The sequence below is a fragment of the Mytilus edulis genome, chromosome 1 (genome assembly GCF_963676685.1).
Source record: "Mytilus edulis chromosome 1, xbMytEdul2.2, whole genome shotgun sequence".
NCBI lineage: Eukaryota > Metazoa > Mollusca > Bivalvia > Mytilida > Mytilidae > Mytilus > Mytilus edulis.
The window spans coordinates 45802200-45826850 of NC_092344.1; the positions used below are offsets into that span (position 1 = coordinate 45802200).

General features: G+C 31.7%; 2 protein-coding genes and 1 pseudogene across 3 annotated transcripts in view; all 3 read left to right on the forward strand.

The window, feature by feature from the left end:
• The window catches only part of LOC139512913 (phosphatidylinositol-3,5-bisphosphate 3-phosphatase MTMR14-like), a 28596-nt gene extending 21477 nt beyond the window's left edge, over positions 1 to 7119 (forward strand). Inside the window, exons 13-18 of one of the 2 annotated variants that reach the window (XM_071300891.1) lie at positions 1048 to 1115; positions 1567 to 1637; positions 2623 to 2755; positions 3949 to 4122; positions 5758 to 5883; positions 6852 to 7119. In XM_071300891.1, the coding sequence (XP_071156992.1) occupies positions 1048 to 1115; positions 1567 to 1637; positions 2623 to 2755; positions 3949 to 4122; positions 5758 to 5883; positions 6852 to 7038 (759 nt within the window). In that variant the 3' untranslated portion in view covers positions 7039 to 7119. The remainder of the gene's footprint in view (positions 1 to 1047; positions 1116 to 1566; positions 1638 to 2622; positions 2756 to 3948; positions 4123 to 5757; positions 5884 to 6851) is intronic. The other variant, XM_071300899.1, reaches the window with a different exon arrangement.
• A 5817-nt stretch (positions 7120 to 12936) lies between these two features.
• Positions 12937 to 22572, forward strand: LOC139512934 (testis-expressed protein 264-like). The gene is made up of 3 exons (XM_071300923.1): positions 12937 to 13271; positions 18744 to 18965; positions 19894 to 22572. Exons 1-3 carry the CDS (start codon positions 13005 to 13007, stop codon positions 20533 to 20535), a joined length of 1131 nt encoding a protein of 376 aa, XP_071157024.1. The 5' UTR covers positions 12937 to 13004; the 3' UTR covers positions 20536 to 22572.
• On the forward strand, positions 14526 to 16231 carry LOC139520554 (uncharacterized; annotated as a pseudogene).
• Positions 22573 to 24651: the final 2079 nt, after the last annotated feature.

Here is a 24651-nt window from a genome sequence, read left to right on the forward strand (position 1 = left end):
TATTGGTATGATTGCCAATTTATAGAAAAATATCCTACTGTGCATCTGGTTGTTTGTTCGTTCGTCCATTCGTCTGTCGTTCCTTCAAGTTAAAGTTTTTGGTCAAGGTTGTTATTGATGTACTTGAAGTCCAATTATCTTGAAACTTAGTACACGTGTTCTCTATGATATGATCTTTCTTATTTTAATGCCTAATTATAGAGTTTTTACCCCAATTTCACAGTCAACTGAACATAGAAATGATAATGTGAGTGGGATATCCATATACTATGAACACATTCTTGTTATTTATATTCCATGTTTCTTTAAATGGTAACTTTAACATGTTTAAGTTCCATTTTCTCTTAATATGTAAATAAATGAAATAATATGTAAATAACAAAAATGAAAATAGAAAAATGAAAATTTGCAATGTCTACCAAAAAATAATGGTGAGATTACTCTGAATTTATTATGTAGTAAGGAATGCAGATCTTTTGATAAACATGTGATTCTTTAAGTCAAACATAGTCATATGAACTCATGTTCTTGTTTAATAATACAAATAACCAAATATATATATGTTCAAGTTGGAAACATCATTCCAAACCTTTATGTTTGTTGCCCAAAAACATCTTAAACACAAAACAATAGTAAATAAATATATATATCAATCTTTGTCAATTACATTTTTAATATCAATTTGATGTGCCTCTAAGACTTGTATAAAATGTTGAAATTTTAGTTTTCACTACATGTACCTCATTTAAGCTCATTTATACATTGTTATACATAGAGTAATGTGGTTTATTATAGAATTGATTAAAAAGTCTGAATAATGTTTAAATTGTGTTAATTTCAAAACAATCTTCAGATTATTTCAACTAAAAAACTGTGTTTATTTCAAAACAAACTTCAGATAGTTTAAATATCAAAATATGAGTAGATGAGATATTATTTTCTGTTTGTTAAATTGGACTAAAAATTTCTCCTCAAGACTTTTAAGACTGACATTTAATCTGTTAATAGTTATATTTAAAAATATAACACACTTTTTCTATATTTCAGATTTTATTTTTCTGTTTTAATTTTCTGACCCACATAGCATCAGATGATTTTTCTGCAATCAAGAAAAGGTAATTACATGTAATAGAAATGTGTGATATGAATATGACTTTATATATGTATTTTTTATATTTTTAATTCCCTTCTGTTGTGAAAATAAATTGATGAATAAACATTTCTCATATGAACGTTTTCTGTGAAAGATTTGCAAAACTAAATAAATAAAAAAAGATGTCCCTTAACCTCTACTTCTTTATGTAAGTCTCATAAAGTACACCCACTATTTAGATTAAGTATAATCTGAGTTGGTACTAAAAATATCTAGAAAAGGTTGTTACCAATTCAATGTAAATAAATCATATTCCATCTAAATTTATATACTGCAAGTTAAAGGCACACCTTACATCAAAGGGTCTTGATTGAACTTGCAGGGGACATGTGCGTTATCTGTCTCCTCAGTTCAACATGTATTGTGAATTTTTTTATGGATATCGACTTAATCAAATTCTTTTTGACTTTCAGAGAACCAAAACATGTTTCTAGGAATGTTTCCAGACACAATTCAGAGTGCAATATAGAGGGGGTATTATTAGGTAAGATTAGAATTAAAGAAAAAAAAAATAATAACAGAAAATCTAAAAATTTTACCATTGCTTTTATGTTTATGATTAGGTTATTTGAACAGGAACCACTTATGCTTAAGGCATATAATACCGAAAATATCTCTCATTGATTTGTTTAGAAATTTGGACAAAAAGTTCAAAATTCAAATTAACAGAATTTTTTATTGTATCATTTAAAGGGGCACTAGCTACGAGACATATAAAAAATCTAAAGTTTGATTTTTTTCTTTTCAATCAATAATGAAAGTGAAATAGTGAAATAACAATTCGCTTTTTGCAGCCAAAAAGGTTCAATTTTGTCAAATTACGCTAAGAAACGTTGATAATTAATAATTCACTTGCAAGTGAATGAGTCGACCTCTTTAAATCTGTATTCATGTGAACTTCAATTTAACCCCTAGCTAGAGATTGACAACGCATGCATTGTACGTGTACTGGTTATTTAAAGAAAAAGAATGTCAACAATGAAAGTGAAGCTACGGAAAATCAGTTGATTACTAAGTTGATGCACATAAAATCATTCTTATACGGTTAAAAACAATGAGAAACATCTATTTTTAATCTATAAAATAAAATCAAACTGACCTATAAAATTCAATTGCACGTGTTGGTTTAATCTGTTCATATCTTTATTTATGTTTACATCGCTTATATGGTCATCTGAGGTCAAATCGATAGGTAATTAGATGGCGTCTGGACTAAAATACACACGAAACGAACCTATATATTATCTACCCCATGCTCTGTAAACCATTTATTTTAGACTTTTGATAGTTTGGATAAATGTTTTACATTGTTATAAATCAAATATGAGAATTTGAGTCAAATCTGGGACCATGAATTTGACAGCTACTGCCCCTTTAAAAAAGTAATTTCAATTTCTACAGTAAAAATAAAATTTTGCTGATCACTAAATAAAGTTAAGAATATTTAAGAGTTGTATTTATAATTTCAGATAATGATCCTCGAAGACTAAGTTATCGAGGTAGTAATACAAGTATAAGTAGTATAGGAAGCAGTAGTGTAGAGGGCGCTCCTACATTTTTCTCAACTAATGAATCTGATGACGATTCTGTCAAAACAAATGGGTTGGTACAAAGAGTTTATTCTAATGTGTATAATTTGTTTTTTGTTTGAATACTTTGTTAATAGTCATGATAGTATCGACGTTTCTAAACAAATGTAATTTATTGGAGAATATCTTAGCCAAAGCAAAAACATGAAAACAAATATGCTACCATTCCACTGAAACAGAAAGATTTTAAAAAATGGAGACAAAAGTTATGTATTTGCCATAGAAATCTCCAAACTAATGGAACAACTTTACTTTAACATTAATTGATTGATTGATTGGTATATAACGGCACTTTCAACACTATAGTGCTATTTCTTGGCAGTCACTTTTTATTAGTGGAGGTAACCTAAGTGCCTGGAGATAACCTCCGACCTTCAGTAAGAAAACAGACAATCCTAGTCATTAAGATTGGATTTGAGTGCACCTGTCCTGTGCGGGATTTGAACTCACAAACTCAGTGTTGACTGACTATTTATACAGTAGTTTCACAACTAACACCACTGAGTCGCAAAGGCCCCATAAACTAAACCAATTTACTTCCTGGTAGGATCATATTTACATGTAGACATATCTCATGCATGTTATTTTATAATTTTTTTCTTTATTCATTCTTTAAAACAAACTTTTTCGACCACAATATTTTGGTGAAAAATATATAATGCGCATTTGTGTTCAGTGGGATGTGCGTTCATTAAAATTATTAGCATGGTTTGTATAATTCATATTCATTTTTTTATAGTTGATATAACATGCTTGTTTATGCTTTTGCTTGTGATAAGTGGACATTTTGTAGAATACTGATTTTTCACTGAGAAATTTTTCAATCATAATTCAAGAAAGATCTTCAAAAATCACTTTTGCAAGTCAATTAAGAGATTTTCAGTTTGTTAATTGGTAAAGATTTTCATTATTTGTTCTATAAATGTTGTCTGTATTTAATTTTTGCAAAGATATCACAATAATGGAAACAAAATTGTTCCTATCAAAAATGAATATATTAAAATTCAACATGAGTCAATACATGTACTAATTTATTAGTCCCAAATAACTAAAACAGTACTAAATTATTTATTCTTAATCATAAAATTCAACATGAGTTAATACATGTACTAATTTATTAGTCCCAACTATAAACTAATTTAGTACTACATTATTTTTTCCTAACAAAATCTCCACTTTGTACTAATGTATGGCCTATTTTTCTAGGAATCCTAGCGTGATGATTGGTCAACAATCAAGACATAAAATGCCTGTAGAAAGTCCCATCCATTTTAACATCAGTCATTACAACAATACACCATCATCATCTAGTCCAATGGCAGTACCAAATAATCTCAGAAAATACTCAACCATGTCAACAGGCTCTCCTGCATGTGGAAGGTGTGTTTACTGTCAGACAGACTTGAGTTTTAGTCTAATATTGCAGTTGGTTATTCTACATTAATCGAAGAAAAAAAAAATCATCAGGCATAGCGTGGCTGCAGCAACCAAGCATAAAAAAATAGCAAGCAAAGAGTCTCATTAAAATTTGATTGAATTTTTATACGACTGCAAAATTTTTTTTAAATTTGGTCGTTTATTTGCATCAAATCGTCGTCATTGTCGTCATCTTCTTCAGCGTCGTCCAAAGACGGATTGTTTCTGGATAATAACTTTTGGATAAGTAAAAAGAAATCAAAAAATTTTAACACAATGTTTATAACCACAAATGAAAGCTTGGGAATGATTTTGGGGGTTATGGTCCCAAAGGTGTAGGATTTAGGGGCCAAAAGGAGCCAAAAACAGCATTTTTCTAGTTTCAGGACAAAAAGTTGTGTATTAGTATTTCAATTGTTCTGAAATTGTACCACAATGTTTAATACCATAAGTAGAAGGTTGGATTTATTTTAAGGGGTTATTGGGCAAACAGGCTAGGAATTAAGGCCAAAAACAAGCATTTTTCTTGTTTCAAGACAATAACTTGTGTGTAACTGTATGGATCTCCCTGACATTGTACCTAAAGTTTCCATATAACAGAGGGAAGGCTGAGATTCAGTTTGAGGTTAATTTTCCAGAATATGTAGGAATAAGGGGACAAATGTATTAAGAAATGTCAGGTTTTGGACTAATTGCCAAAAACAAAGGGGGTGGTAGTTGTTTTCAATTTATTTTTCTTCAAATTTCTCAAATTCCAAATTTTTGAAAAGTCAAAAGAAGAAATCTTTAATTGCACAATGTTGTGCAATAGATTTGTAAGATCTTGACATTTGTTTTGTGTGAGAAACTCATATGTTGTCAATAAATTGATCGCAATCCAAATTCAGAGCTGTATCAAGCTTAAATGTTGTGTCCATACTTGCCCCAACTGTTCTAGGATTGTTTTCTGCGGTCATATAAAGCTGCACCCTGTGGAGCACCTGGTTTAGAGCTGATAAGACGTTCTAGAATTGAAATATCTTAATATCCTCACATGTAGCAAAGTTTGGTTCTTTTGCAGCTGAGCATAGTCAGGTTTTCGCCAGCCAAGCTTATTTATGAAAAAAATAACAAGGCAAGCTTTTATAGAAAGATAAATAGTATTTTCTTGGTTCCCTTCTGTAGCAAACAGATCGTGTTTAATTTATTATGTATATACTTTGCTTAAGGTCTTTATTTGTAACAAATTTTTAAAACTTTTTATGACTATGCTTGTGTCTTTATCTATTGGTTCTGCTCAAATATCATCATATGCTTTATTTCTTTCAATATATCAAATATTAAATAATATTCATCCAACCTTTGTTAACTGCATTCAACCTTTGGGGTGATAGAGATTCAAAATGTATTATTCTCCCCAGTTATATCCGTGAAATATAAGTTCATTCATACTAGTAATATAAGCTCCAAATGGAAAAATATTCTGCAATATTATTTCCACTGGAACAAATATTACAGAATTTGTTCCTTATGGAGCAAAGTGTCTATAATATTATTTAAAAGGGTGTTAATCTTGTCATGTTTTTTTTATATTTATAACATGACTTATAACTGTTACAGTTGGCAAGTAGTATCTAGTACAGGCAGTCTAAGGGGACTTGTATCATCACATGATTCTCCATTGTCAGACAGTCATAGTAGTGGTGGACATAGTAGTGGTGGACATGGGTCAAGTCGGCCGAGCTCGTAAGTTTGTCACATGACTACCATTATCAGATAAGCAATAGTTATGGCGCTGATTCCAGTGAACTAACCATCAAGGTTTGATATAAATATAAGACTCCATTAAAGGGTAGTCATGATTTAACACAAGCTATTCCAAGACGACAGGCGTACAAATTTTCCTAACTTTGGTATGAAATTATATTTTACTTGAAAGACATATTTTCTATATGTTACCAATTGTATCAAAAGTATTTTCAAGGTGTAAACTTATCAGAGTTATAATTGTAATTGCATATTGGAAGTAATTATCATTAGGAAATTTGTATTATTTTGAGATGTTAAAATTGAGAAAATAACAAAGAAATATATTTGATTTGAAAACTTACACTTTTGAAATAGAATTTAATAATATGAACTATGTTTAACAGTTTATAGTCTGAAATTATTGTCGTTGATGGTGGGACTATAAGAGTCCTTTTTTTTTTAAAGAAAGGCAAAAGATACCAAAAGGATGTTCAAACTCATACATCAAAACACACAAGCTGATCATGTCTTTGTAATTAAAAAAAACCAACTAAATGACATACAAAACATAACTTAGAAAAGTTCAGACTGAGCTCCCCACAAAAAATAACAGAAAACATGACTACATTTTTGCCATTGTTAATTTTCCTTTAATTGTGCAAAAGAGAGGCAAAGTTTACCAAAGGGACATTCAAACTCATAAGTTGAAAATAAAATGACAATGCCATGGGCAAAAAAAGGAAAAGCATAAAAGACAAACAATAAACACTGAGCAACACTGACTTCACCAGAAAGCTGCATTTCTCAGTTGATACATATTCAAGTAAATTTTTACTGTCAAGTTATCTTTAAGAGAGGATTGCTCCTAGCAAAAAATAAGAAACTGCTTGGGGAAAATGTATACTGTTCTAGTATTCCTAACATTTTGTCCTATCTATAAACAGTAACATTTTTTTTAATTTTAGGTGTCAAGAAGCCACAGAGAATGTTATCCCTGAAAGCCAAAGGTGGAACAAACTTGACTCTGTTAGAAGAATATTTCATAATGCATATACAAACAAAATCATTGCTTCCAACGGCAGAAAAGGAGGCATATCAAATTTGTTGGACCAGTTTGCTGAAAAAGTTGGATTTAAGTCTGGGAAAACTTGAAACCATAGACAATGAAAAGACAATATACAACAAAACCAATTGTGATAAAAATGAAAATAATATATTACATTTTAAAGGGAGTATTGTGTGTTGCCTTTATTTACTTCACATATAAAATAAGAGCAGGTAGAAGAGGCTAACTGAAGTTAGAGAATGGAAACAAAAAATTCAGTAATTTTTCAATTTGTAAAGGGCATAACTCTAGAACTGTTAATGTGATGCCACCAAAATTTAAACTTAATCTGTATTTTGTGGTAATAAGCATTGTGTGCAAGTTTCATAACATTTGGTTGATGCAATCTAAAGTTGGAGAACAGAAACCAACTTTGGGAAGTACAGACAGACATATGTACAGATGTACAAGAGTAAAACTTAATGCCACCTCTGCCAAGATGGGTGCTTTAAAATATGAGGCAGAAATTAAATACTAATGTTATGAGATAATTATTTTTTTCTTTATCAATTTTCTTTATTTACAAATCAATGATTGGAAAGAAGCTAAAAATTGAATTGGCTATGCAACTTAACTTTTTTTTTATATGCTGAATCTAACTATTCTAGGTAAATTTAATGTCCCAGTTCAAAATTTTAAGATCTTTGACCACATATATTTTGTGTCAGAAACCTATATTATGTCAAAAATTTGATTCCAATCTAAATTCAGACAGTATCAAGCTTGAATATTGTGTCAAAACTTGCCCTTACTGTTTACAATAATTATATGGTACCAAATGTAGATGTCATCAGGAGCTATACTAATTATAAGATAACCTAAACTAGAGGCTCTCAATAGCCTGTGTTAAGGGGGCTCGCGGGTCTAAATCAATTTTTTTTATTTAATATAGGATTTCGCTATATTTTTCTATAAATGAACTTTATCTTATATAATATAGAAAAATGAAATAAAAAAATGGGGTCACCATTCATTTACGCTCACAATCTGCTTTCGAAAGAAGCATACATTTTTGACAATGTCCTTTTTTTCTGTTGAACTAATAAGAGAAAAAGTGGTAATATCGCAATAAAAAAAGAACTAAATTACAGAAAACACTTAAATTTTACAATTATTTAGTTTATGTACAGTTAATTCGAAAACAACAATAACAAATATAGGTCACCGATGAGTTAAAAAAGATTTTTCAATTTTAAGGCCAAAAAATAGCATTTTTGCACCAAAGGGAGATAATTTGGAGCTTTTTCAATGATGTCTACATTTTAAAAGTCCCTTGGGGCCAACACGAATTGTTTTATTGGGATGATTTTTGTACCATATGATAAAGTATCAACTACTCAAGGTAATAAATAAATTTTGTAGTGAAAAATAAATGTTTAATTTTTTTCTGAAAATCTTATACCCGCGAGCCTCCTTAACCATTTTCAACCCACTGTGTTAACTGCTATCAGCATTTTTGTATTTGTTGTTAACTGTTTTTGCCAAAAATCAAGGTGTTGTTAACATGTTAATGGACCCCTATTGCCCCCTCCCTTATAATGATTGAGGCCAAACTAGGTTGAATATTGGCCATGTAATTTTTAATTTAAAAAATCCTGGTAGCCATCTTGAACAGTAAATTGCCAACATATCATCAGCACCTCATAAGGAACATTAAGCCACGTTTGGTTTCACTCAATTCAATACATCTCTAGAAGAAGCATCTATCATATGTTTTCCATATGGTCTTAAGTTAAGCGTAGTCCCCTGCTGGCAACCATCCTTGGCAGCACCTTATAGGGGACATTCATGCCATGTTTGGTTTAAATTTATTCAGTGGTTTTCTAGAAGAAAAAAATTGTATGTGTTTCCCATAGACTCCTCTATTAAAATTACTCCTCCTGCTAGCAGCCATCTGAGATGACACATCGACTACAAAGTAACAACACTTAGTCAGCATCCCAAAAGAAAAATTCAAACCATGTTTGGTCTCAATCCATTAAGTGGTTTTCTAAAAGAAGACATTAGTATATATTTCCCACAAAGTCCTTTTTTAAACAAAGTCCAACGATGACAGCCACCTTGGTTGAAAGATTTGCTTCAAAGTAACAACACTTGGTCAGCATCTCATAAGGAACATTTATGTCGTATTTGGTTCCATTCCACTCAGTGGTTCTCTAAAAGAAGACATTTGTATTTATTGTCCATAAGGTCCTATGTTAAACTAAGTCCCCTACAATGGACTGCCATCTTAGATGATGGATCGGCTTCAAAGTAACAGTATTTGTTTAGCAACTCATATGGAACATTCATGCCATGTTTAGTTTAATTCATTTCAGTGGTTCTCTGAAAGGCAACATTTGCATGTATTTTCCATATTGTCCAATGCGAGACAAAGTCCCCCGCTGGTGGCCATCTTGGATGATGAATCGGCTTCAAGTAACAACACTTGGTCAGCACCTCATAAGGAACATGCATACCTTGTTTTGTTTCATTCCATTCAATGGCTTTCTATTAGAAGACATGTGTACTATATATTGTCCATATGGTCCTGTTAAACGAAGTCTCCCGCTGTCGGCCATATTGGATGATTGATTGGCTTCAAAGTAACAACACTTGGTCAGAACCTCATCAGGAACATTAAAGCTATTTTTGGTTACATTCCATACGGTGGTTTTCTGAAAGAAGACATTTGTATGTATTGTCCATTGGGTTCTATGTGATACGAAGTTACCCACTAGCAACACTTGGTCAGCACCTCATTAAGAACATTCATGCCATGTTTGGTTTCATTCTATTAATTGTACTAGTATCTCTAGAAGAAGTTCAAAATACAAAACATCAACGATGACAACGGAGGCCAAGAGATAAGAAAAGCTTAAAAGGGTATAATCACAAACTTTCATCTGGACATAAGGACCAATACTACACTCAAAATTAGTGTACCCACGTGACAGCACGAGAACAAAGTGTGCATCTGCCATCATCTAAGTCTTCCTATAAGTATACAATGGGATAGTTTGTACTAACTAGTATACAAAGTCCCTGATATACCATACCTTAACTGCATGGTCATTGAATATAACTCAGCTCATTTCTGTCTAATGATATCCATTCAACAAACGAACTATAAACCTATAGCTGTTTTAAAAAATGTATGAACTAAAAAGATATCAGAAAATTGTATGCATGTGGATAAGTTTTTTCATTTTCCCAATTCACGTGTCAGCTAATAAAGAACATGCAATTCCAGCTGTTTTAGCTCATTTTGGACACTAGCCTTATACCAACAATTTGGAGGAAAGCTGTCATTTGTCCTATACTAAAGTATACTTCTTCAGATGCACGACTGCCAGTGAACTACGGAGGTGTTAGTCTGCTATCTCGTATAAGCAATATGTATAGTGTTTCCATTTCAGTTAAGCTGGGAACAGTATATCTAATATATATGTTCCTCAGTTAAGAGACTTATTATTACGGACAATATTATTCAGCGTGTATATATGTGATCCTCACAAAATCGATATTTTCTGAAGGCTGATTTTCTAAGTAATACGTAATTCGCTTCTTACAGTTAAAATAATAAAGCATGCAAATCAAGTTAAATGACTTGCTTGCAAACTTTGTGTGTTTGCTCAGGCATTGTAATTAAGATTGACACCTAAATTCAATGGAGAGGCGGAGTAACCGTTTGTTTACTATATAAAAAAGAGTTGATTGGACAATGGATATTATATTGGAAACAATTTTGAAATTCATTGACCAATCAAACCTTTGTGTATAGTTATACTCCACCTACCCATTGAATTTAGGCTTCAGAAAATATCGGTTTTTGTGGAGATCACATATACACGCTGAATAATATTGTCCGTAATAATAAGTTTCTTTGTAGTATTTATTGATCTTAAGAAAATGTTATGACTTCATCATAGACAGGGATATATTTATGATGCTGTATAAACTACTCATACACAACATTGATGGCAAACTGTAAACACTGTGAAAAGCATTTATCAGAATTCTAAATCCTGTGTCGGATAAAATGGCAAACTTTCAAGCTGCTTTAATTGAAAATCTGGAGTGAAAAAAGGGGACAATTTATCCCCGACACTTTTCTCAATATTTATCAATGATCTAGTAAAGGAATTGAACAATATAAACATAGGAATAGGTTTAGATAATAGGACATTTGATTGACAGTTTTATTGTATGTGGATGACATAGCTATATTAGCGAAATCGGAATTGGACCTTCAATGTATGCTGAATAAACTTTACCAAGCGGTGGCGAGTATCGAATAACACTAAAAAGTCTAAATGTATTCATTTTAGAAAAGAGAAATCCAAACAAACTGATTTCACCGTGGGCAGGAATCAGTTGAAATTAGTTAACCAGTAAAAGTACTAAGGAGTAATATTTAGCTTCAACGGCAGTTTTTTGTCGAATGCATGTGGATCTTCTTGTGGAAAGTGGTGGACGAGCACTTGGGAATATAATTGCTATAAATCCATAATATTAAAGACTTTGCATGGATTTAAATCATACGAAAAAATGTTGAACTCTTGTACCTATACTTGATTATTCGTCTTGTGTATGGGGATACCAAAAATATCAATTCATTCATTAGACGATCACACTAATCAGAACCGAGCTATTCGTTACTATTTAGGGAGTACACAGATTTTCACCTATCCTTGCTATACACGGAGATATAGGTTAGATCCCGAATCAGTTCGGGCGTTGGATAAATATGGTGAGCTACTGGAATAGACTTATTCAATTTGACCGTGAGCAGTCGCATCACCAAATTATCGCATCCCCAAATTAGCATTCAATATTGACTATGATTGTTGTAAAAGTAATTGGTGTAAAAAGTAAAATCACAAAAATACTGCTCAGAGGAAAATCAATTCGGAAAGTCTATAATCACATGGCTAAAATCAAATAACAAAACGCATCAAAAACGAATGGACAAGAACTGTCATATTCCTGACTTGTACCAGGCATTTTCAAATGTAGAAAATGGTGGATTGAACCTGGTTTTATAGCTAGCTAAACCTCTCACTTGTATGACAGTCGCATCAAATTCCATTATATTGTCACCGATGCGTGAACAAAATAAACAGACTGTTGTTATTGGTTGAAACTAACATTTTACGCCTGTATCCAGATATCTGGAGGAATTCCGTCCAAAACAATTCAAAACTACGAACATATAGGAACTTTAAAACAGCCTTTGAAAGTGATCAGGCCATATTACGCAAATTTGAACTTAGGTTAAATTGAGAGGTCGCACTAACCCCAATTTAGAAATGGAATGTTACCATTTAGCGGAGTTGAAACTGGAAGATTCTTGAACGAAAGTGTAGAAGAAAGACTATGCATGTTTTGTAAAAATCAAGAAACCGAAACTGAGTTTCATTTTATGTTTGATGGCCCCTCGGATATTGAATGTCGAATTAATATTTTCGGTGAACTTTTAATTGAGGAAATTTTTACATATTTGAATCAAACTGAAAAATTGAAATTTTCAACGTATTTCCACATAAGAAAATTAGCAAAACTTGACTGATATAATAGTTCGTGCATTTCATATAAGATGTCATTTGCTGCAAGGATTTGTATACAATTGAGAATGAAAATGGGAAATACTATTGAAATCCTTGGTTTCTGTGTAACATTTAAATTATTTGCATATTTTAATCTAAGAGATAAATATTGAGGGGTATATAATCTTTGCTTTGTCCTTCCATGGGTTCCGAAAACAGATGGTTTCCAGATGAATTTTTATAGTTTCCCCTTTTTATTTTTAAAAACATAAAATATAACACCAATGGTCTTGTTTAATAGAAAAACAACGGATTTTTTTTCTATTGTCTAAGTTCTATATTTTCTGTACTCTGCATATAAACTATATATATTTTGTGACGTAATGGCGGGAAAATAGGATTAGCTCCCCTTTGCTTTTCGAAGGCTTCTTGGTACATCGTTCAAGTAGAACAAAGGACCAAGTAAACATTGTTTTTGTGGGAAAATGGCGGAAGTTGACTTGATAATTGGTGTTTTGATAATTTTTGTTGTATTTCTATTACTTCTAACAATTATTGCATTGCTTTATGTATCTGGACTTTTCCACACTATTGAAATAGGCACAGGAAAGCCACCAATAGGACAAGTCACTATAGCATACAAGTTTGTTCGGGGACCTTACAAAGATTCTGGACAATTTTTTACAGAACTTTCAAGTTATTTGAAACCAGAACAACACTGTTTAGGCATTTTCTATGACGACCCCAAAGTGGTAAGCAGCAAAAAACTAACGTCAAAAGAAAGACACTGCAATTGTCACCTAAGCTGAGATTATTGTATAATTTTAACTGAAGTGATGCAGTGGCATTATATTTATCAAAAAAAAAATGGACTAAGCAATAAAAAACCAATAACATGTATAAATTATTTGTCGGCAATCTCATTAAATTGAAGAAAAAACACCTGGTCAATTAGTTTATCTCTTTAGTAAGACTAAGAGTTGTCCCTAGTCTGGGATTACTCAAAGGCTTTCGGGTCGATCCGGCCCCACGTCGATCCGGCCCAAGTCGATCCGTCCCACGTCGATCCGGCCCCACGTCGATCCGGCCCATATGTAAAGTCGATCCGGCCCCAATAAAAAATATATTTATAGGGAACAGAAATAAAGATATATAAATGATGTAATTAATAAATATTTATGATTTTTATTATAATGTAATAGTTGTAGACTACGGTAAAAAAGAAAAATCTTCAGATGAGTATAAAACAACTAGATTGATTATGTTTTTATTACAAGTTTTCAAGATTATTGGGTATAATTATAATTAAAACAATTCAAACATCAACATTAATCAGCAGTAATTAGCAATTTCTTTCAATTGACTTTGATTCTAACAAGTCTTTCATCTTGTGTAATAACAAATAGTTACATACACAACGGTACAAGCCGATCCCCAAGCTGATACATACAAACTTTGTTTTTCTTTTAAGTTCTTAAAATTTCTCAAATTGAGAAATTTTGTTTGATTTGCCGAATCCTATCTATAAAAGAGAAGACAGAATGCCTGTATTTTTAATATCACAATGGCGTTTCCTTGTGTGGTTTGTCTCCAACATGTTAGACCTCGACAGCATGCACTTCAGTGTGAGGGATGTTCAAAGTGGCAACACCGTCTATGCAATACTGGTAAGTTTCTAATTTGCCTTTTTTCTTTAATATCATCAAACTGTAATTTTGTATATAAGTTTTTATATATGAGACAGTATACTATATAGTTTTGTTTCAAATTTCGGAATGTTAATTTGCGTGTTTTTCATGTGTAAAATGGTAAAAAGCTGAATAGAAAAAGAGTTCAATTAGTTCAATTAGTTCAAATATTTGAATTATATATTTACATCATATATTTGTATTATATGTTTGCATGAAATATTTATGTTACATTTTTGCATCATGAATTTGTATTATTTTCATTCTACATTATAAAGACAGATTTTTATTATCCTTTATTTCATTTATAGGAGTATCTCAACGTGGTGGCATGTTTATTCCTGGGGTGATTCAACATGTGCATCCATGTGATCCAGGTCTTACCAAGAAGACTGTAGTCAGAGCAAAGGTATATAACAACACATTAATATAATGGTTACTATAATCATCCATAAGAGGCGAATTTAAAGAGGTTTAATTTTTTAGTTCATGTGACTATATATTTATCAAAGTTACTAGGATTATAATTTAATACGCCAGATGCCCGTTTCGTCTACATAAGACTCATCAGTGACGCTCAGATCAAAAAAAAGTATTGATTACATATTAAGTTGGGAAAAGTAATAGAATGATAAAAAATAGATACAGATTAATAGTTCTTTTTTAGGTAAATATTATATTCTATGTTTATATTTTAGGCTCTTAAAGCAGCAGAAGAACAGCCGTATGTATCAGCTGGTGACATCGTCGACACAGCAATGGAAGTAGTAAGCGACGACGACTTCAACCTACCCAACCCAGGCTATGTGGAGCGTTCAGTAAACAGACTTCGAGAGAAATTGCGTCCAGAGGAACCTAAAGATCTGACTTTTGAGGTAAGAATTATTTATATAAAAAAGAAAACATCAAGCAAAATCGTTATATGTAGAACAATTCATAAATTTAATATATTTAATTATTACTGTACTGCCTTTGACATTGAGCATAACCAATACTTCATCAGTAATAATGTTGTACTGCTATATATTGTCTTCAGTTTACTATTGTATTATTATGGGTTTCATCATTTTTCATATCACAATAAATATTTTAAACTATGTAAACCTCTTTCAGATCAACACAGCATATCTTAAGTGTGATGGGTTTGTTGTTGGTGATATTACAGTCAGAGACAAGCGTCACATCATGTTTGCCACACCAGAGCAGCTGCAACTACTCCAAACTGCAAAGAAGTGGTACCTGGATGGTACTTTTAAAGTAGTGAAGAAGCCTTTCTATCAGCTGTTCTCCATCCATGCCTTCATCCAGAAAGACAACTGTATGAAGCAGATACCTCTACTTACAGACAGCTAACAGTACCACCAACGGCATCACCTCTTCTTCACCAACTCATGAACTACATCAACAGAGCGTGGTTACAGTGTTCCGTTTGGAGTGTGGCCCAATGGTCAGTGTACCAACTGTCCATCCGGACCAATAATGATGTAGAAGGTATTTAATTTTTTTATATATTATTTACAAAACAGTAGAGTTGGTATTTTTGCCAATGAGACAAACATTCAACTGAAGTAAATGAAGAACAGGAAGTAAGCAATTATTGAACTGACAGTCTGATAAACACATGATGAATACTTCTATAAAAAAAATATACGAAACTGTTATTAAATATTGTCATCTGCTATATTGATTCTTCTCTGTTATATGTACTAAACATTTGCTTTTATTTTTGAACAGGTTGGCATCGCAGATTCAACGGTAAAGCTAACGGGAAAAAACTACACTTCTACAAGATTGTTCCCGCACTCATCAAAGAAGCCAAGACGGTTTCCAGACAAGTTCGCCTTGTAGATGAGCAGAGTCTTGCCCGTTGGCAGCGCACAAAGTACCAACGTTCCCAGGGACGCCTCTCTACGCTATGGGAGCAACTAACAGCCGGTACCATTACCACCTCCTTTGAACTGTATGATGTGTATTATGTGACTACAATGTATATGTTTTATATAACATTTACTTATTATTCTTGATGAGCATATATTATACATGTATTGTGTATAATGATCTAGTGCATTTGTTTTTTGATGAGCTAATATTATATATGTGTAGAATGATATAGTGCTTTGGTTTTTTGATGAGCAAATATTATATGAGCGTATGAAAGTTGCTGTATAACATGTTATTGTAGTGCTGCAAGTGTGACCCCTTTAAGTAAGTGACAGTAAATGATTTAAAAGTTATATATATTTATGTGAGTGTCAGAGATAGTGTGTTTGTTAGTATGTATGAAGTTATTGTTATGTTTTAGTAGTGCTGATATTATATTTTAGAGAGTGAAAACGTGCATTCAGTGTCATTGTTTTGTTATTTTCTTGCAATAAAGAATAATGGATACTCATATAACTTGTTTTTTTTTCTACACACATTCAAACGGGAAAACCAACGGTCTAATTGACAATATTCAATATTACAAAAATAAAAACCAAGTGCTATAGAAGTCTATGATGTTACCTGAAAAAAATACAATTAATTATTATTATATAAACCAACCTATATCAAACTAGACCTTGTTGATTACGTAACTTTAATTAATCAGGATTTGATTTAATTAAGTGATTACAAGTGGCATTACCTTAGGGGTCATCCATAATTGTCAACAATTTTCCAAAGTGTACAAAACGTACACTTTTTCAGACCCCCCACCCTCCCTCAAAAAGTGTACATCAACCATTTTCAGATTTCAAGACAATTATCAATCATTCTTAATAAAAAGAAGATCCTGTCTATTAAAGTTTAGTTTAATATAGAAATTTGCATTGAAAATAAACTGAAACATATCTGACTGTTTTATTTGATGACCTCTATCTGTGATGCTTGTGTTTCGTCAGAATAAAGAGTATAAAGATACCATTTTGTTGTTTTGATAATGTACAATTTCACGTTATTTTCAAACGCATAGATGATAAATGGCTTCATTGCTGTAATTTTGCGGAAACGAAAAAAATTCCGGAAATAAACAAAAAAGTGTACAGAAAAAATGTTGATTTTTTAACCCCCTCCCCCCAAGTGTACTTTTTGTACACTTTGGAAAATGGTTGACAATTATGGATGACCCCTTAGTTCACAATCATCAGACAATTGTTGAATAAACAAACCAATTATAGACTAATGATTTGATTAACCATCAAGTCATTATGATGAGTTAATTTTTATAGGTTCCAGTAAATATGTATTTAGATATTCTGTGTATGAACTAAACAAAATGAAATCGCCAAGACATTCAAAGTTAAAGTTATCATTGAAAATAACTTCATATTTTAAAATATGTTGAAAGTGCTATACAACCAACGACACATTAACTCTCATTTTCGTATCGATTTAAAATAGTTCTTTAACTGGTACTTCAATACTTCACTTACCTTTTGTCACTCATCATCGGACACTTTTTAAAAATTCCATTTATACTGTTGAAATGTGTCACAAATTCCTCCAAAATCAATACAGTTTATTCATATTTTATTATGGGGCCGGATCGACTTGGGGCCGGATCGACGTGGGACGGATCGACTTGGGCCGGATCGACTTGGGGACGGATTGACTTGGGGCCGGATCGGTTTGGGGCCGGAACGACCGGATACCACTCAAAGACAAGCTGGGGTAGTGGGTCGTCAGAACTCGTCCCATATCAAAAGAGTGGATATTTGCCCTCTAAAATAAATGGTATATTTTGTTGCTTTTAGAGCAGACTGACTGCATTGGATCCATATACAATGTATATATCAGACCCTAATTTGTTAATTTTTCATTTATCATGTTTATCTCTTCATCATTAGTTTATCATGTTCATTCATCTACCTGCCACCCTTTACCTGCTCATGTTTGGACAGCTTTAACAGTGACCCATGGAATAGAAATATTCATGATATTTGCATTCTGTTTTATATAAAAGTTAGAAAGGTTCTAAAGGAATAGAATGTACACCCTTACTTTTGTCAGAGTTTTTGTTATAATTAAGATTGTTTAATTAAAATCATCATAAATGGGACTTTCTTCTATTGTAGTGTGCCATTTATATATAGCTTTAATAATTATCAGTTTAGCTCTTGAAATCTTGGAAATAGCCAGGTGAAATTAGAAAGTTTATTAAATGGAGGTAGACAACAACACATATTATGGGAGATGACATTTGCTATGATCATGATGATACAACAAGGCCATTAAAAAGAATATGAATGTTTGCCCTAAAAAAATGTTTGCCAGAAAATAGCTGTCTACTCAAAATCTTTTATTGGCTTGATTTGAAAAAGTTATTTTTTTAATCAGATCAGCATCATTCACTAAGACTAAAAAACATCTGACACTTCAATTTCTCTTTGTCAAAATAAAAAAAGAAAATGCCTACCTACCTACCCATTGTCTCTACCTTTCGGTAGGGTTTGGGCAAACCAAAATAATTTTAAGTGTGGCCCAAATGTACTTATTAACATTTATAATTCTATAGCATGTGAGTTTATTCTTGAATGCTTGTGGTGTTCTTTTCAGGTACCAAAAGATGAATGTCGCTATGCAGTTGGTGGGATGATAGCTAAGAACGATGATACTCCAGATGAAGAACAGAAGAAATACCTTATTGGTGAAGGATACAAAATATTTAAATTGCCAACAGTCTCCTATGCTGTTAAAACAGATTTTCCATACATAAGCTACATGTCAATAATTCTTGCAGTGTTTAGAGTTTATCCTAAACTTTCAAAATATGTAAAGGTATGATATACAAACAATGTACATGTGCATATACATGCTTAATTTTATGGAATAATTTTAGATTTATTATTCTTTATATTCTGTTGGTTAAATTTCTATACTGATAAATGTTATTCCTTGATGGGCTGTTGACTCTTCACTCTATCAAGTGTCTGAGTGAACAATTATTATTTACTTGTCTGGAAAACAATTATCATAGCTACAACTTCCAAACTTTTGTCAGACTTTCTGTGTAATTAAAATTTCACTACAAGTAGTCATGCTTGTACATGTGCAACAAACATTTTACTGGCTCTCATTGACAAACTGGTATAAACTGACCAAAGGTTATATATTATATATATTACTTGATTTATTTCACCTGACTGGGCGGGGTTTAACCGGTTCGCTTATATAAGACCAGTCCATCTATAGACAGGTGTGTGGGTGTAAACTCATCAATGAAGTGTCCAGTTATTCATCCCATATCATACACTCTGAGTGACTCATGTCATTAGTATATCCATTTGGTGACACTGATAGGTGATTAGAAGTCAATTATAATTATAACGGCCATCGTCCTTATCACACACATCTTCAAATAGACTGTCTTTATGCAAATTAAAAAGTAAGCTCCAGGGGGACCCCCAATCAGTTGAAATAACATTGGTAATACATGTAGCATGAGGTAGATACTGTAATTTTACCGATGTTCATGTTCATGATGTAATGTTGAATTAAGATCAAATGGCAGGGCCGCAGGAGAGGAAGTATATTTTTATTTTGATTTACATTCAAGTGTAATTCAAATTTCAATTTTGGAATGTCCAAACTCGGAATTCTTCTTCCATATACTGCCCACATTCAACTTTCTAAATATACTGGCAAATTAATTCTATGAAATTAAGATATTTGCTCATGTAGGTATATTTTTTTTTAATCATTTCAGGAAAAGAAATTATGTGCCCATCCATTTCTAGAAATATATGAAGATTCAAAAATCCACTTTATGGCACCATTAGCCAAACAGAATGAGTTTTATGTGGAAGAAGCAGCAGAGATTACGATGGAAGATGGAGAGGATCTGGATGATTCTATGTCAGCAGAAAACAGCTCATACGGAGGAAGTGTATCTCGCAGTGAATTCTCCGTGGCAACCAGTTATATGGGAAGTATAATTGAGGATTCAGATGATGAAGATGAGGATCTTTTGAGATTAGATGAAGTTAAGGAAGAACCATCAGAGACACCCATTAAAGAAATAGATGTAAATGATTCTGCTGATTCTGCTGAAAGGGAGGTTACTCTTGATGATATTCAGAAAGTTGTCTTGCCAGAGTTATCTTTACCTGAAGATATCACAACGAGCATGGCAAGCTTTCCGGATTCTGGTTTTAGCTCTGAGCAAGTTATATCCCCTGAAATTAGTCCCATGAAAAAGGAGGAAGTCACTGATGCTAAGATTGATGATGTTCAAAACTTAAATGCCATGAAAATAGATGCCATGAAAAAGGAGGCTAGTCAAGAATCTTTTGATGGAAATGATTCCTCCTCCTCATTTGAAGTTATAGATGATAAAACTGAGTTGTGATTAATGTTTATTAATTGTTTATTTTGTTGATTTGGGAACATTGTTAAAGTACTGGTTAATTTTTGTATGCATTCATTTCACTTTGTTTACACATTTTTATGTATTCATTTTTTTTCTTTTTGGCAACTTGAAATGTATAGGATTAAAGTTGTAAATAATTATTAAGGGATATATTTGTTGCAAGATCTTTTGTAGTATCCCTCCAAAAAAAGATAGACTGAATACTTCACTCAGATGCTTTAAGTTATCATTTAAAAAAAATATATATTTGTAACATTTGTATTCAAACTTTTTGTAAAAATTACACATTTTTAAGCAATGAATTTTGAAAAGATGCACAATACCGCACAATAATATATAAGCAGAGAATTGTGGTTAATTTTGCCAGAGTTTGTATCAAATGTATTCTTTTTCCTTTGTTTATACTCTTTTTCTATTAACTTTTATGTATAATAACATTATACAAAAGTCAGGGTATCAAAAATGTGATTTGGGCAGGAACTTGAGTACATTTAAACGCAGCTTGTTGAAGGAATTGAAAAGAACTAATCTTTTTAAGTATGATGGCATTGGTCCCATCAAAGTCCTTACAAATGTACATGTATGTACATGTACATTGCAGACATTTAGACCAAAAGTGTTGGGATTTTCTCATTATTCCATTCATAGTTAAAATAATGTGCATTCATAGTTAAAATAAAGTGCATTCATGGTTAAAATACAGTGCATTCATAGTTATAATACAGTGCATTCAAAAATAAAATAAAGTTATTAAATTCAGAGTGCTGTACGTGTGTCTTCCTGTTTCAGAAAAGTACCTTCATGATTTGTAAATTATAACGGAGATGTAACATATGTTATTTGGAGGTTGTAGTCGGAATAGATATATAGGGCAAGATTTTTAAGAGATAATGTACTTTTATAAATTATAAAAAGAAAAATAATACTTTTTTTCTTTCATATTCTACATTAAAGTAAAAATGGTAGATTTGCAATAATATCAAAGTAACACAAGTACAAGTTATACCCCTGCTAGATGAATACATGTACATTTATGTGCTTAAGTTACCTACCTTGATCAAATCACTGATTCAGTGAATCATAAACTGTTCTTTTATATTTCTAAATTATTTTATAACATGCCTGTCCAGAAGTTAGAAACCTTGTTATTGGTTGTCTTTGTCATATTGTGATGTGATTTTTGTGATTTTGGGTAATTTTGGGTAATTTTGTGTTTATCATGTTTTTGGTAGATTGTTAATAGTCTGCTAGATTTTTTTGTTCTAGGCTGGATAATTAAGAGCTTGTCTTATTGTATAGACGCCTGTTTATTGTTATAAAATGTGACCTCTAGATGTTTATCTAATTATTTGTTTTGTTCACTTGTTGTCTTATTTATGTGGGCCCCATTGCCACATCTTCTTTGATTTATATTTGAATACTTACATTAGATAATATCTCTAATATTTCCAGATTTCATACATGATTTATACTGAATAATAAAATAAGCAAATTATCAAAGATGGTGGCCTCAAAGAATGCTCTTTTGTATGCCAAATTAACAATTGTTTTCTACCCTAATTTGCCTTTCTATCCTAGAAAGTGAGAGGGTGTTATTCATGCATTTGTATTTAGTTTATGGTCTTGGGAAAAAATGATATATCAGATTACCTCCCCTATGTGGTTAACAGACATATCTATTAGTAACAGACCAATGATAAGTTTAAGTCCCATGTAGTATTTATTAAGAGTTTTTGTAAAAAAAGTAATCTTACAAAACAGTTGGCTGCAAGAAGTACAAAAGACAAATGGCATTCTGACTTTTCTGACACTGAATTTTGTTCACATTTGTTGTGTTTCTTTAAGTGAACAGGGGATGCAAACATTGTTTTCTCTTGGTTTAAAGACAAAATATGTAATCCTTTTCCCCTTTCCATCCCCAACTGCAATATAATCCCTGAATTTACTGTCTGGTTAGCTTAATTTCAGACATCTTTCTACCTGTAATTGTGTACGTGAGACACAGTGTATTTAGGTGAACATTTTTCAGATCCTATTCATACTCTTACTAAAGACAGTATTTTGCGTATTGGTATCCTCATACTTGTCAAGAAGACCATATTATTCAGAATTACACAAGTTGTAAAAGTTGAAGCATGAGTTTATCTGTTCCATCTTCAATTATAGACAAAGGGAGATCACCCAATTCAAAATTTCAGCTTTGTATGTTTCTTTGCTTGATACTATATATTGTTTTATCATAGGTTCACAGTGAAGGATGAAAGATGTCTTTTCAGCCTGCGCACTTATAAGCACTTTGAAGCACTATCAGTATCATTAATTGCTTTTATTTTTCACTGAATTATTTAGATGTTATATATATATATATATAAGATTGTGTTCTATATTTATATGTCTAGCATTTATAGAACTTGGTATGTGGATTATTTTTCATATGGGTTTACATGTTTTATTATTGACATTTATCCTCACCAATAATTTGTTATAGCCTTTATCCTATTTTTGTGAATATATTATGTATAAAAGAATTCTGGAAATTCACCTTAATTGTATTGCTATAAATGTTCCAAATAGATGTTTCATAAATACTGGAAATTTTGGAATAAAAATATTATTCTAAAATTTTCTCAAACTTTGAATATTTTGCCATACCTGCCAACTTTTCAAAATGCCCATGGGGGTTTTGCGTGCAAGATGGCTGTCATAGTCCTAAAAAAGCTGCAAGGGGGCCTTCAAATATATTTTAATGTTGTTTTTTGGCTTCTTCATGCTTTTATAAGCCTAGAGTCATTGTAAAATTAACTGTTTTGTTTAAAATTGTGGACAAAATTGCTCTTTCAAAATTTCAATTTGGGAGCCTCCTTGGGGGAAATCCCCCGCAAATAGTGACAGTTGGCAGGTATGTTTTGCATATTTATTTTACATGTTAAACTATCATGAGTATTGCTATTTTGATATCAAAATTACATACAGACCAGCATATCTCAGTGTCTACGTTTATTTTTCAGCATTTTTCAAACATGCTGCCATGTCCAGATCTAGGAAATGTTAATTGACAATTTAGTAGGGTTTTTGAATTCAAAATATGAATTTGTAAATGACTGAATTTCTAAAGATTGAAAAATGTGATAAAATATTATGCAGTAACTCTTATGTTTATGTGGGAAAATGTGTGTTTTCGGATAGCTAGAAGCTTTACACATTTTATCTTGCGAAAACATTTTCTTTATTTATTTGGAAAAATGGACAGTTTGATAACAGGAAATAATTGTAATCACACTTTCCTCTAGTTAAGTTTTTACAGTCTTCATTAAAAAAAATTAAAAGTAACAAACTTGAGTTCATTTAAAAATCAATTTGTTTGAATTTTAAGGAGCACAAGCCTCAAGAATAGGGCTATTTTGTAATCCTTGTATTCCAAAGTAGCAAATTGATCAGTAGTAAGAATTCAAAGTACGAAAATTGATGTTCTTCCAAGTTTTTCTGAATTCAAAAGTGAAAGAGCATCAAATTATGATGTATTACATTAATTGAAAATGTTAATTTAAGGTGGTACCTAACACTACAGGGAGATAACTCTGTAAAATCAGCTAAACGTTTTAATTACGTTGTGTTGTTGAGGGAATATTAAGCTTCTCAATGATCAAAATAAGTGTTTGTCAAACTGCTATATAACCAGTGTAATTTTTCTGATAAAACGGTTGGTTCAAATTTTTTGAAATTTTTATATTTTTGTAAAAGGGTCAAAGTTAATACTTTGTCAAAATTTTAAGAAAATTAAACAAACCAAATTAATTTTAGTTAAAGTGTTGTGTACTACCTTGAATACTGTTTCAATAGTTTTAGAAATCATGCACAGAAAATACCTTGGCTTGTAAATTGAAAACCTGTATATAAGGAACACATCCTACTTTCGCAAGTGTATCATTTTCTACAGGTTTCTACAAATTATATTAGGTGCTTCTATACTTCAGAGATTTTATTTTAAACTAGTCAAAAGCATTGCTTTTAGGATTTACTTTAAATCAAAATTAATAATAATTACAAATTGATCTGATGATAATTAGTTACCATTTTGAGTTCATTATAATATAT

Excerpts from the sequence above, each read along its gene's own strand:
- LOC139512934 (XM_071300923.1), top strand. The coding sequence starts at position 13,005 with ATGGCGGAAGTTGACTTGATAATTGGTGTTTTGATAATTTTTGTTGTA. Across the intron at positions 13,272-18,743 it reads TCTATGACGACCCCAAAGTG|GTACCAAAAGATGAATGTCG; the intron begins GTAAGCAGCAAA and ends TGTTCTTTTCAG. Across the intron at positions 18,966-19,893 it reads AACTTTCAAAATATGTAAAG|GAAAAGAAATTATGTGCCCA; the intron begins GTATGATATACA and ends TAATCATTTCAG.